General features: G+C 44.1%; 1 protein-coding gene across 8 annotated transcripts in view; it reads right to left on the reverse strand.

Moving 5' to 3' along the window:
- ABLIM3 (actin binding LIM protein family member 3) overlaps window positions 1-14,867 on the reverse strand; it is a 103,538-nt gene that overhangs the window by 23,518 nt on the left and 65,153 nt on the right. For 7 of the 8 annotated variants that reach the window (XM_045576894.1, XM_036423913.2, XM_036423916.2 and 4 more), the window contains exons 8-10: window positions 14,312-14,399; window positions 2,527-2,585; window positions 312-383 (exon numbers count right to left, since the gene is read on the reverse strand). In XM_045576894.1, coding sequence (XP_045432850.1) covers window positions 312-383; window positions 2,527-2,585; window positions 14,312-14,399 — 219 coding nt within the window. The remainder of the gene's footprint in view (window positions 1-311; window positions 384-2,526; window positions 2,586-14,311; window positions 14,400-14,867) is intronic. The other variant, XM_036423919.2, reaches the window with a different exon arrangement.

Here is a 14,867-nt window from a genome sequence, read left to right on the forward strand (position 1 = left end):
AGTTAAGTAATGGGAAGGATGGGCATTGCACTGTTTCAGAGCTTGTCCAGGGCTCTTGCTGTTGTTGCACTTTCTTTCTCATGCTCCTCCTGATCTCGATATTATCCTTATAAATTACTAAGCTGTGTGCTCCCCAAGGACAGGGGCTATGTCCTCTCTGTCCCCACTGTATCCTCAGGACCCAGCACAGCACCTAGCACATGTTGGCACAGCGGGATGAAAACCTGACAGCTGTCTCTATCCTAAGAACCTCTTTAGATTCCAGGCTCAGGGACAAGAAAGTCCTCTCTATGCTGAGAAGCGATACATACGCAGATGACTCGGTTGGGTGACCCAATGCTGGATCCAGGGGGTGAGATGGAAGTTTCAGACGTTCGCCTGTGCTGTGGGAGATACAAAGACAGAAGGGGTGAGACGCTCACCCCAACTTGGTGGGAAGGGGGAGACAGGGCATAAGAACCCAGCTCTTCATGGAACATTAGCAATACTATTAAAAGCACTCTCTGGCTATTCTGTGCTTTCTCTTTACTGCCTTTTAAATCAATGTCTGAGTGTGAATGAAATCAGAAATGTACAGGACTTCAGGCTGTTGGACTAAATATGGATTTGTTTTTACATATTTGTAATTGGCCTTTTACGTAGGAAGTTACTCTTAAAACTTTTTATTTGAGGTAATTCCAGCCAATAATGTATTTACTTTAAATGAATAAAATTGGTTAGCACTATTCCAAATGTAGTTTGCTTATACAAAATATAAAAGCAGGTTAAACTTCATGTAATTGAAGTTTAATAAACCTAATGTGTTTATAGTATATCCATTGCAAATTGACATCGACCTAAATGATAAATGTAAAAAATCTTTCTCTAAACAGTGGCAGTGATGGACTAACGGCTTCCTTAGCAGAACAACACTGTGCCAATCTCAGTGCATCAGAGAGTGGCAGCATGGTGTGGTTAAAAAGTAAACAGATTGAACATTAAGGACCACTAAGGAACTATGTGATTTTAGGAATCTTGAATTTCTGATCTATAAAATTAAGGGGTTGGTTTTAGGGACTGCTAAATTCCCTTTCAGATCTCTCATCCTATAACTTAAAGCATTCTGAGTGGGGTTGTATAGCAGTGTTTTGTTAACTAGTGTGGCTCTAGTGGAGATGAATTTATGTGGAACATTTGGTAATACAGAATCCTAGAGTGAGAGAGTAAAATGGGAAGTTCTATTTCAGTCCTCTCAGATCAAGGAGCAAGTCTTAATTTTGTACTAATACATTTCAACAATTGTCTTGACAATTGATAATTCCCCAAAACTCCCTCCCCTGCCTTTTTAACAGAGTGCAGGCAACATGATCCAGCTAGAATTTCCAAGAATTATTCTTGAGAATTGCATTCTTAAGAATTATTTCATTTTCATCTAATTTATTTTATGGTTACCTTTTATTTATAGCAAGTAATACTGGTTTTCCACATGGTGCTATAACATTTTATTTTAAAATAAGTTTCGTTAAGTAAAAAGTAGTGAGTTGGTGTAAAGAAAAAGAAAAATATTAATTATATAGTGATACAGGTTGCACACAGATATGGCAAAAAAGCATCAGGGTGGTAGGGTGACTGAAATTTGAGAAATGCCACCAAAGAGGCAGACATTGAGGAAGAAAAGGATGATTAGGTCTTCTTACACCTAAAAGAGAGAGGCCTTGGAAGAAATGGGGAAAAAACCACTCCTGGGTCAAAAAAATTATATATCAACAAACTGTCTCTTTCCTAAAAGTTACATTAGATGGATGAGATGGCAAAAAAAAAAAAATGTTTCACTAGCTGGTCAGAAATTGTACACATGTGTTTTTACCTTATACTCTAGCAGGTAACTTTTAACACAGTTCCAAGGAATCAAGCTGACCTGAGGGCCAGAGTGTAGGGATACCTTGGAGACCATCGAGTGGCCCCAACACACACTCCAGGTGTCTCCTGCACAGCATCAAGGACCAAGGAACAGGGCCCCTCTCTGCAGTTCTTGGATCGAGAACCCAGAATCTCGGTAATTCAGAGGGACTGATTCAGCATGTGCCTGGAGACTGGCTATGCTTCTGCCTGGCTGCATCACTGTGGGCAAATCCCCACCCTCTTTAGACCCTGGTCTTCTCACAAGCAAAGCAAAGATAAAATGCCTTCCCATAATTAAATAAACCAAATCAGACAGTGGCTGTGAAGATCTTTTGCAAACTTTCAATCCCTGTGACAATATTAACTATTATTATTAATAATAAATGACCTTAGATTGGGTCATCTTGCAGAGGTTGCCATCTTGGTAAAGAATGGTTACGGCATAGCCTCACCCCAGAAATGCTTAAAAAACTCACATTAAGACACCGCTGGACAGTTTTCAAACTGCTCTCACATCCAATGTCTTAATCCCGCCCCATGAGGTGGGTGTTAGGCTCACATTTGGGAGCATGCACACTAAGGAATTACTTTCTATTAAAGCACAGTGCTCCCAGCCTGTGGCAAAAAGTATCTGGGCTTGCTTACCTTTAACTTCTTCTCTGCTCGGGCTGCCTGTTTGCAGATAGGGTGCCAAACCTCAGAACCTAGGGGCCAGGAAAATAACAGAGGCTCAGACCTTTCACCCTTGCCAGCATTCAAGTCTCTCCCTACCCTCTCCCATCTCCATTTACTCTCTCAACAGCATATGAACCCAACACAGCAGCCAGGAGGACTCTTGCTTTTCCTGGATCTCTGCTGCTACAGGGATTAACCAGACATGCACTCTTTTTGCCTGTCCAAATCCTACCCATTTCTCAAGGTTAATGCTGACATGACATCTTCTTGCAAACTTTCTTACCTGTCAGTTGAGAATGACTTCTTGCTCCTCTGTGATCCATAGTTCTTTGTATCTCTTAGCACATATGGCCTTAAATCATAGTAGCTTGTAGATTTATCACCCCAACTAAATTAAGAGCTCCTTCTGGGCAGGAGCTAGGCTTTATTCATTGCTGGACCTCCCGCAGCATCCAGCATGGGACTTTGCTCTCAGTAGAGTCTCCGTACATGTTTGTGGGGGTAAATAGATGAGTGGACGTTTGGCAGTGAGTGACACATAGCAGGTGGCCAATAAATGTATGTTGAATGAATGAATGGCATTGGAGGTGAAATAAACTGACAGACTGTGGTGAACTCCAGCTTTCATTCTCTTCAAAGATTGGTGACAGTCTACCAGAGCTATGACATTTAAGGGGAAGAAGTGTCATGATGTATATTCTGCTTAAGGGCTTTGACTTGACCTGCTAATTCCTGAAAGACTCCAGACTCTTCAAATTTAGAATGTTGCATTTCATTGTGGGTGTTATGCCAGTTGGCCAGCCCCAAACTGAGAGGCCAATTTGGAAAGGCATGAGCAACAGGTGGCTGGTCACATGTTGAGGAGCCCCAAATATTACACATTCCCCAAAGAAGAGACAGATGTCCTGGATTAGAAGAAAAAAATAGGAACATGTTATCCCACTGGTGCCATTCCTCTTGTAACCAGCCCTAAAAGGAAAGGAGCCAGCAAATGGCTGGATTCCTGAGCACCCAGATGGCATTTGTTTGTCTGGCTTTGTTTTTGGGATATACTCACCATTATGGTTTGTTGCCTGGAACTCCAGGACTGGAATACTGGCTAAGTGACAGGAGATTGATTTAAGGTTGAACAATTAGACCCAAAAGAGTGGTGAAGAGAAGATGGGCCTGGAATAAGGAGCCCTGGGTTCTTGTGTTTGCTCAGCTTCTAACACCTCCTCTTTAAGGCCCCAATTTCCTCATCTGAATAACAAGGAGATGAATTTTTTATCTCCAAAATTCTAATTCTAGAGCCATTTTGTCATTTGTGGGATAATGATCTTAGATTCTTGTTTGCTGACAGTCTTGGATGTTCCTAATGATTGGACACACGTTTAATTCCTTCTCTGTCAAGTGCAATGGCTCTCAGAGCCCAGTAGAGGGACTCTGGGTCTGCAGCTTGATCCAGAAACCTCAGGGTGTGTCTACTGCCAAGTGGTGGGTGGGGATCCTTGCTTCGGGGAGTTAGAGAGAGCATTTCCGGGTCTTCTTTGAGTTGCTGCCCAAGCCACCAGGAGTTGTTTACCACTCTGGCTCTGGAGGAAGCACATGGATGATCACTGTAGGAAATGATGAGGTGGACACAGATGTCTAAGGTCACGAGATTAAGCAAAAGAGGCATAGGAAAGGTAAAAAGTCAGGCAGAAGTTCTCATGGGGGAAATCATGTGTAAGGGGAAGGTGTCAGATGAGATGGTCTCTCCATGCCACTGTTCTAAAATAAAGCTGAGCCACAGATGGCTTTCCGTACACAGGTTTATACATTGTGAGGGTTGAGAATCAAAGGGAGAAAGAAAATATAACAAAATGAAAAAACAAAGTTTGAGAGTTGGCAGAATATTATTCCAATTAAAGAGGGGAGGCATTTGTTGGTAGATAGCAATAAACTTAGATAAATGAAGGTAAGAAAAGATGATTTGTTCATGAAGACCTTTATGAAATTATGATCTAGTGAGCTTCCGTTGTGAGTTAATAGCTCTACAATGTGACATTAATAGAACGGCAGCATCCAGAGTGAAGAGGAGGGCTATTCTCTTCTGTGAGCTTTATCCCCAGAGTCTTAAACAGAGCCTGGCTCATGTGAGTTTAACAAAGAAAAAGATGAATGAATAGTTGGCTTTCACCTTTGTATTAAAAAAAAAAAAAAGACACAGTGATATGCATTCAGAGGGTGATGGTAACCATAACAGAAGGATGAAAAGGATTTTTTTGGGGGGAATATTTTAATGCTTCTCTGTGGGAAGAGGGACAACCTCATTCATCATATCTTATAAAGGAGAACAAGGACCAAAGGCAAAAGTTTCAGGGAAGGAAAATTTAATGTCTGAAGTTTGAAAGGGCTCATTCCACAAGTAAGTTTCCCGCCCCTGTAAGTATTTAAGCAAACACTGGGTGTGTAGATGCTTAGCAGGGTTATTGTTGAGGAGATAACGTCATGTGGTAGTGACACTCATGAACATTTACTATCCCACCCAAACATGGAGAGTTTATGTTTCTATCTTAATAGGCTTCTCTGTATGGAAAAATAATTATTTACTTCGTCCAATATAAATTCTATAAGAAGCGGGATTCATTTCTGTCCTTTCTACAGATATACCTGCAGGGGCAGCAGATCCTTAATACTCACTGAATGAATGAATAAACAAAATAAGCATGAAATTCTATTTCAGGCCAGTAAAATAGAATTCTAAGCAGGCCCAGAGATTTGGACAAGAGGTAGAATCTAGACTCGGATTCAACAGCTATAATTTCAGATTGTCTACAAGAATATTCACTAGATTGGGGTTTGTTGGAGAGTGACTAGTGGGCCACCTATCCAGTAGCCTAGTAAAACAGATTCTTGGCCCCCCAGAAAAACCCCTGAAGTCCGTTTCCTGGAGGTGGGGCCTGGGAACCTGTGATTTTAATAAGCTCCCCAGGTTATTTATAACTGAATTGGAGAACCGCAGGGCTAAATACCATTTAACACTCCAGATTTGTTTCCCTGAATGCCATTGGGATAAAGAAATCAATTTTACAAGACGGAACTCTTTAACTTGTAAAAATTCAACATGTTTTTGCTTGTTGCAAGACTCCTGGTTCCACAAGTCACACTCTCATCCTCTGAGACTGTCACTCACAATTCCAAGTTCTGCAGTTAAAACCTCCTGTAAAGGTTATGGAAGTGAAGGATTAGCCATTTCTGTGTCAGCTAAATCAGATAGAAATCTAATTCTCTAAGATTGTCCCTGGGCTAGGTATTAAGGCTGTTTTTAGTCTGTAGCAGAGTCAGCATTCAGTCTTATCTGACTGGTTATAGCACCTGTAACATTATGGACTTATTTAATGTTTGGGATCCCACTCACCTTTCTGTTAGACCTTGAAATTCAATTTGCCAACTCATTTACTTTTTTTGTATTAATGGGTATTTATACCAGAACTGGAACTGGTGCCACAGTTTTCCAGAATGCCCAGCTGGGGTTACAAATGGGGCAGTGACTGAAGCTGGCCCAGGGAAGGTTCCATTTTGGCAGCACAGTGTTTTCTTAAGTATTTTTGAATATGAATGCGCTAAGGCCCGGCAGGGGGCCTGTGACCCTCCCTGCTGTCTGCCTCCCAGCCCTTCTCACTCATCTAAGCAATTTGAGCAGGCTATTGAGTTTTCAACCCTGATCCTAGCCAGCCTGTTCTTCCTCAGCAGGTTTCTTGTCTGGATTTCTCTTGAGCATAATAGGATGGAATTTCTGAGATCTGCTTTTATGTCGGCAGCACTACCTTTGTGACATAGACTTGCTAGGGCCTTGGAATGGCTCCTTTAAAGTCCCTGCCCAGATAAACAAGTGTGGTAAATCCATAAAATGGAATATTATTCAGCCATAAAAAGGAATGAAGCATTGATACATACAACATCATGGATGAACATAGAAAACACCATGCTAAGTGAAAGAAGCCAGACACAAAAGGTCACATAATAGATGATTCCATCTAAATGAAATATCCAGAATAGGTACATCTACAGAAATAGAAAGCAGATTGGTAGTTGCCAGGGGTTAGGGGGAAAGGATATGAAGAGCAACTGCTTAATGGGTACGGTTTCCTTTTGGGGTGATGGCATTTAGTTGCAGAGCATAGTGAATGTACTAAATGCCACTGAACTGTACACTTTAAAATGGTTAATTTGATGTTATGTGAATTTTACATGGTGGGTATGTATAGGAAAAAACTTGGCGTGTATAGGTTTCAGTATTCTCCATGGTTTCAGACATCCACAGGGCATCTTGGAATGTATCCCCTGCAGATAAGGGTGGACCGTACGCTGTACATGCACTTAGAACAGAATCTGCCTTGGAGTAGGCACTACGTAAGTGTTAGTTGTTTTTGTTCTTATTATTTTCCCTCCTCTAACAAATAAAAGCTGTCTGCCAGGATCCAGTTTGGGGAAGGGAAAGCAGCAAGGAAACACTTGGCAGGGCGTGGGTGGTGTTTACTCCCCCGGATGAGCAGGTGAGCGAGGGGCTTGCAGCAAGCAGATGACGGGTGGTGAGGTGGAGTCACTAAGCAGAAGCCTGACTTGCTGCCAGTGTGCCCTCCTGGGAGTTTGGGCTTGTGCCCAGGGATGAGGGCACCTTGGGAGCAGTGGAAAAGACCAGCTTGCCTGGAACTGACACGATCAAGGGGGCTTGAAGCTTAATAAAGATTGAGGGGCAAACCTGCTTAGCTACCATGAAGCAGGTTACCATGGAGGATGAAGTGGGATGAGGAAAGGAGAACGGCAGTACCGAGTAATTCACAGGAAATAATAACTGCTGAAAAGAACAGTTAGGACAATTATTAAAATGTGTTGAGTGCTTAGTGTGTGTCAGGCACTAAGTATTTTTATTCTTCTTCTTATATTTATAGAGTGCCTCTGACAACTCTTATGCTATACACTTTATAACAATAGTACTCAACTGAAAGATAATAATAATAACGAATATAATAATGATAATGAAAATAATCAAGATAAATAATAATGATAACATTTACGAGCCCAAGTGCTGAGCCCTGTGCTAAGTGTTATTAACAATAATGATACTATTGACAAAAGCCAACATTATTAGTGCATGGCATCATGGGGAATGGTTATTTTTACATTACTGAGTGTTTATTATGAGCTCACACCGGCAAAGCTGGTGGTGCCGGGCTCTGTACTAAGCCTTTACCATGTATTCACTCCTTTAATCCTCACAGCAGCTCGGTGAGGTGGGGACTATGGTTATCCCTGTTCTCAGATGGGCAAATTAGGGTTTAGGGAGCTTAGGTGTTTTGCCGACCTGCCAATCACCGTCTCCCCACTCTGGCTAGGTGTGGGCATGTGACCAAAGTCAGGCTTCTGGGAGCCTCCCAGGAACTCCTCTGTTGAACCTTGCAAAGAACTCTACCCCTCTGGACCCCTGGTGTCCGGGGGCTGGCCATGCCGCCCCACCCCTCATGGAGGCAGCCAGTCTGCAGTGGGAGAGCCGAGGACACACACACAAAGCAGCAGGGAGAACCACCTGCTGTCACCTGGGGGCCTCTCCCCCTGCGCTGCTCCTCGGTGCTTCTCAGTTATGTGCGCTGTTCAATCCTCTTGTGCCTAATGTCATTGGAGTTGGGTTTCTGCCACCTAAAAAGTCCAGACTAATAAAACATCTCATTGAGCTAAAACGTGAGTATCTGACAAGTTCTTGACTTGCCCGGCAGGCAATTTTGTTTCCCAGAAAATAGAGGAAGCAACCAGGGAAATTGCTACTCTGGACCTAATTTCGACCAACATGGACAAATTGGCTGGTGAAGTGGATGTGACATGTAACTGGTGAGAAAATGGCCACATTGTCTTGAGTCTGTGGCAACCTGAGAGGAGCAAGTTGGAAACATACTTTAAAATACCAACTTAAAACGACCACACTGTAATGTCTATAGGATTCGAGATGTTTGGTAACCCCAGAAGTAAAAAAATAAATAAAAAAAAATTGCAGCCTCTCAAAAATTAAAATGTACTCTGTTTAAAATGAAATATGCTTAGTAGAGTCAGACTTTAGGAAATATCAATTTAGCACAGTAGCAGGATATGTTTGAAGAGTCTAAAATTATGTAGCAGGATTGGGAAAACATAAGATTTAAAGTTTTTAAGCATAACTCCTACAACCTAAGCTGTCAGGAGAAAGATCCAATTTAAAATAACAATTCTAAACTACTAAATTATAGCAGCCACAATTACGTTAGTGCCCTTTTAAGTGTGGTTTGATGAGATGTGTAGGTTAGTCTGAGGGCTGGCATGCCATAAACCATAACAACATAGGACACTCTCCTAGACATCTATTGCTCAGCAAACCTCTTCTATGGTACTTGTCTGAGGACAATGAGGCCTCCATTAAAGATCAATCCTGCTGTGCAGACAGACACACTTCCTGGTACCAGGCCCTTGTATTATCTGAACTAAAAAAAAAAAAAGGGATGTGAAATTGACTCAGTTATATAAGAGAAGGGTATGGTGTGATTATCAAAGAAAGCTTCCAGGGCACTGTTTTGGATTTGCATGACCACAGAACCCAGGCTCTTCACTTTATTTCGGGCTATGGATACCTGGCAATTTGATGAAAGCTACAGACCCTCTCCTTAAAGAAACACCTACATGCAGCTTTGGCAAGTGATTTCAGGGGATTTACTGCATTCAGGAGGCCAACTAGGAACCATGGGTTAAGAATTCCAATAATAAATGAAAGAAAACGGATTTAAACCCTAGCAAAACAGGCTAGCTAACCTTGGCCCAGGGTTAACTTTTTTATTCTCTAAAATGCAGATATTAATGGCTTTTGATTCATTTTTTGTAATGATAATATGGTATATTGAAGTTAAAACTCAGTGTATGGCACATATTAGGCATTCAACTAATATAAGGCATTTTATTTATCCATTACTGCTATTATTATTATCAGGACCTATAATTTGTTATAATATATTCCTCAGCAGAGCAGAGTTTGTCCTAGGATTTCATAAATGATTTCCTGCTTGGTGGGTTTAATTAAATATACAAATGATAACAGGGACCTGTTTAAAAATGTGCAGCTGAACTCCTGTTCCCAAAGTTATTCTGAGGACATGGGGGTATTTAGTGTAGACAAAGGGAGAGAGAAAAGTCTATCTTTCCTTCTTTCCAAGGTATAGGCACATTTCGAACAAGCACAACATTTACCTCATGAGCCACATTTGGGGTTAGAAAAACTCCCACTGGCCTAGCAACTGTAGCCTCTGTGATTTCAGTGTAAGTTTTGCCCTGACCCTGCAGCATTTTGGCTATTATTTTGCTGCACAAAATCAGTGATCTAATTCTCTGGTGAGGCCCAAATGAAGGGTTTAGACACAAACAGATGAGAAATTTGGCATCTTTACAAAAACAGTTGCAAGACTGAATGCACAGCAGAATTTAAATAAAAGAAAACTTACTCCTGTCTCCTGGGACCTCAGAAGTTCTCACCCAGACAGATGTCAGACTTTGCCCAATTAGAGCCCATCAGAAAGTCATCACACAGCAATTATAACACAAATAAACTGCCCAAAAGAACCTCGCCACCCCAGGGCCAGCACCGTGCATTCTGTGTCTGGCTATGGAACCGACAAGGCTGGGTATATGCACTTCACGGGCTCCCGAACACCATCCCCCCGTCCCCCCTGTATGCTGCTTTGTGTGGCATTTCACAGCCTCACATTCATCTCCTGAATATTCATGAGGACTTTGTGGAGTGTGCTTGTTCTCAGAGCACTGGCCACGTGGGCTTGCCTCAGTTTCTCCACTATGCAATGCTTCCTCTCACCATGGATCTTTGCGCCTGCTGTTCTTTCTGCCTCCACAATCTTCTCTCCCCTCTTCACCCTCCCACCTCCTACTCATTTTCAAGATCTTTACTAGATCAGGAGCCTTAAAACATCTCCATTGTTCCCAAATTCCCCCTTCACAGCACTTATCACACAGCTTGTCATTGAATATTTGCATTTCTGTTTGAGTAAAGTCTGTCTTCCCTTCCTAATAGTGTACCCTCCACTCGGAAGCAGGTACACCTGCCTCGTTCATCTCTGAGCAGCCAGCACATCACAGAGAGCCTGCCGCATAGCATGGCCTCAGTAGGAACGAAAGACAGTGTAATTATCTTCATTTTATAGGTGGAGGAAGAGACCCAGAGAAAGAAGTAATTTCTTAAGGTCACAGCCCATTAATGGAAGTGCTGACTTTTGAACCCAGGAGTCCCTGCTCTAAGCCAATTCTCATCACTCCTGTGCTGCCTGGGAGGACAGTTTTCTTGCTATTTCAGGAGAATATCATCCCACCCAGGGAGGATGTCCAAGGCAATCACAGGCCAAGCTCTCAGTAGTAGCAGAACCTCCGTCCAGGCTCCCCCCCCCCCCCCCCCCAATGGCTGACATCCTCCCCAAACGCCCACAGCCCAAGTCAGCATGACTCTAGCGTTGGATGGCCTGGTCCCCCTCATTCCAGGATCACTCAGCATCTCTCAAGGCAGGTCCCTGAAGGCCCTGCAATTACTCCCACTCTCCCAGGAGTCAGGAGGGTGGGGAAGGGGATAATTAAGGAGGAGAGTAACAGGCCCGTCTTCATCACCAAGAATATCTCCTACCTCCTGGAGGCACTTGCACCCTAAGTTTGATTGTACATTCTCTCTCATGATCACAAAGCTGTTCCCTTCATCACTTAACTCTTTCAGCAATCTGTGGAGTTCTGGTCGGAAGCAGAGCTTAGAAGGTAGTGATAAACGAGGATGGGCACTCCATGAGCGCAGGGAACTTGTCTGACTTGCTAACTGCCATGTCTCCAGTTATTAGGGCAGCTCCGGGCACTCAGATGATGCTCAATAGATATTTGTTAAATGAATGAGCTAAAAGGTTGCCATGTGCCAGGAACCTAGCTTACTTCTCTACATAGGGGCTGTTAAAAGCTGATTTGATAGGCTAGGTATCTGAGATTCAGAGTGTTAAGAGACTCGCTCAAGGTAAAATCTTAGGAAACAGTGGAACCGGGATTGAAAGCACCACATGGGGAAAGATTAGGATGGAGAATTCAGGCAGAAAGGTAAACTATGGGTGTGAATGTGGGGGCAGTTTTAATGCTAGAAAATGTGTTAATCCAGGGAATGGGGAGGGGAATACCATGCAATAAATTTTCAAACCAAGTGCAAAGTCCAGATTCCCAAGGTGGGTAGGGTCCATGAAGACATCGTGCAGGTGCTGCTGCTACTCAGGTGAGCTTTCTAGCTTGTAGCGCAGGGTCCTGCAGCAGGAACCACTCTGGGACCCCGGCCCCGAGGGATCAATGCTCACGGGAAGGGGCAGTTTAGTCCTTGAGTAAGCAGGCAGGACCTGGGTCTCGGGTCCCAGGAGGTGAGGTGCAGAGAGTCCTGGAGTGGGAGTTATAAGGCCAGTCTTATTCTGCCTCCTTCACATTCTGGTTCACATGAAAGTCTCTCCCTCCCTCTGGGTCTCACTATTCCCATCTATATAAAGGGAGTTGTTACTTTAAAGTCTCCAGTGACCTCCCACCTCTAACACCTATGTGACTGTACATACAAGTAAGTAGTTGTGGAGTCACACCATCCAACCCAGTAATTTCTGTTCCAACATTTGAGCAGATGATAAGAGATTCTGTTGAATATGTCTAGGTCTATAGTTCTTCATCAAGGATTATTTTGTCTCCAAGAGAAACTTAGCAATGCCTGAGATATTTTTGGTTGTCACAGTAGGAAGAGGGATTGGCATCTTGTCGGGAGAGGCCAGGGATGCTATAAATACCCTGCAATATGAAGGATAGTTCCTGTTCCAAAGACTTATCTGGCCCCACATGGCAGCAGTGCCATGGTTGAGAACACCTGGTCTAGGCAGAGACTCATTTGATCTTGCAGGAACTCCTGGATGTGGGCATATGTGACTAAGATAGGTTCACAGGAAGTCACATTCTGTGTAACTGCAGCCCGGGCCTTAGATCTGCACTGTAGGGAAACTGTAGGGAAACCCACAGCTTAACACACTCACTACTCCCTAAGAGATATCCACACATCTGGGGATGGCTAATCACAGCAGTTCAGCCAGCAGTGATCACTTGTAGAGTGAGCACTTGTGGGGCCAGTGTCAGGAGCAAGGGCTCTCAGGAAGCTGGCCCAGACTCTTATGCAAGCTGGAGGGGACCAAGTGTAGACAAAGAGATATAGGGTCTCAGGGAGAAGGGCGTGTGTTAAATTGTGGGTGGGGTCAGGGGTACCTGAGGGGTTTATGAAGTGGGTAGTGACTAAACTGGGCTCAGAATGATAGGATTTTCAAAGGAGGACAGGGAAGATAAGTGTCTTTGCTGAGGATAAGGTATGTAAACAAAACCAGAGGCCTGGGGCCATGCTCATTTGAGGGCTGAACACCATCCTAGCCACAAGGACAGGCCTGGCCCACCCCTGCCAACTTACCTCTGTACCTCGGCCATATAGACTCCTCTAGGTTTCCAACACTTGCCATTTCTTTACCCACCTCAGAGCCTGGCAGATTCTGTCCCCTCCCGTTGACACACTCCACCTCTCCCCTTTTTGCCAAGCTAACACCCACCTATCCTCCTTCTCTGGGAATCTTCCCTGATGCCTCTCCCCACCCTGTTATGTGCTTGCATAGTCCCATATGTCTCCTCTTCACAAAACTTATCCTGGTTGACAGTTACTTGTGTGATTATGGACTACAATCCATCTCCCCCACTGGACTGTAGAGCAATGGGTATAGGGCTGTGGTTGGGACTCATGGACCCCAGTGGAGAGCCTGCTCAAAAAATAATTGTTGAGCCGAAACCGGTTTGGCTCAGTGGTAGAGCATCGGTCTGCAACTGAAAGGTTCGATTCCGGTTAAGGGCATGTACCTGGGTTGCGGGCACATCCCCAGTAGGGGGTGTGCAAGAGGCAGCTGTTCGATGCTTCTCTCTCATCGATGTTTCTAGCTCTCTACCTCTCTCCCTTCCTCTCTGTAAAAAAAATCAATAAAATATATATTTTTTAAAAAATAATTGTTGAATGGATAAAGAAATAATTAAAATTTGGCAGCTTAAGTTGTTGGGTTGGTTCAAGGCTAGACAGACAGTCTGAGAACTCATGAGAGGGTCCTAAATGCTAGGTCAAACTGGTAGGTAAGGAAGGGTCCCGCAGACCCCTTCACAGGGCTGTGCCAAGAACTCCATGATGCCCTCGGACGATGGACTGGGCAGAGAGTGGAGGATTGAACCTGCTGAACCATTGATTTGCTTCTAAGAGAGTGCTGGTTCCATCCCCTTCCTTTTTGTGCCTCCTGAAAGTCCATTGGTGTGATACTCTCAGATGTGGGGAGAAGGAAAGGGAGATGCTGCAGATGCTCTGCAACTCAGGCATCCCTCTGAGGTTTTCTGACCCCGTGGCCTTGTCCAGCTCCACCTCCCACCCCCAGTAAGAGCCAGGGGAGTCTGTCAGAGCACTGCCAGGGAAGCAGGCCAGCCAAGTAGCGGGTGGAGGTGCAAAGGGATGGAAGGCAGATTACATGTCACTTCATATTAGCCACACCGGCAAATTTCCCAAACCACCCAGAGAGAGGCGAGTTAATTGCAAACCCGAGGATAAGCCAAAAGCAAGATAACGTTGAAATAAAAGGCGATTGTATCTCCTTTCCAGTCACGAGTGGATTGGAATGCCTTACAGGGGGTCCGATTTGCTTACCTGTGAGGTACATCTCCTCCCCTTCAGTGAACATCTGGTGGCAGCGTACACATCTGGCACATGTTGGGTGGTAGTGCTTCCCTCCTGCCTATAGAAATAAAAAGGAGAAATAGCAGACAACAGACCTGGGGCTGTTGTCGTGGGTGGGGGGAGGGGCTCGTGTTGGGTTTGAACATTTCCTGGGCGAGTTAGTTTTGCTGGCATCTTCATGGTCCTGAGGTTGGATGGGAGCCTACATAGGAGAGACCAGAACTATCTAAAAGTTCATCTAGGAAGCTCAGTAATTACACAGCATGGGCCATGATGGCATTTCGGGGTATTTCCCCGGATACTCACACTTCTGTTCTTGCAGAAGAAGGGCCCTTTGGAGGCCACCTCGTTTCCAGTCCCACCTCATTTCCAGATGAGGAACCAGGCTTGTTCTGAGGACATCCCAGCATGTCCCCAAGGATGGAGCCCTCACCACTGATAGTGCAGCAGATGCTTTTATAGGGTACGTGGACCCAGGAGATAATAACATTGGATCAATGGGAAAAAATGTTCTCCTTTTCAATCC

Source organism: Pipistrellus kuhlii, unplaced genomic scaffold, assembly GCF_014108245.1.
Source record: "Pipistrellus kuhlii isolate mPipKuh1 unplaced genomic scaffold, mPipKuh1.p scaffold_m20_p_8, whole genome shotgun sequence".
Lineage (NCBI taxonomy): Eukaryota > Metazoa > Chordata > Mammalia > Chiroptera > Vespertilionidae > Pipistrellus > Pipistrellus kuhlii.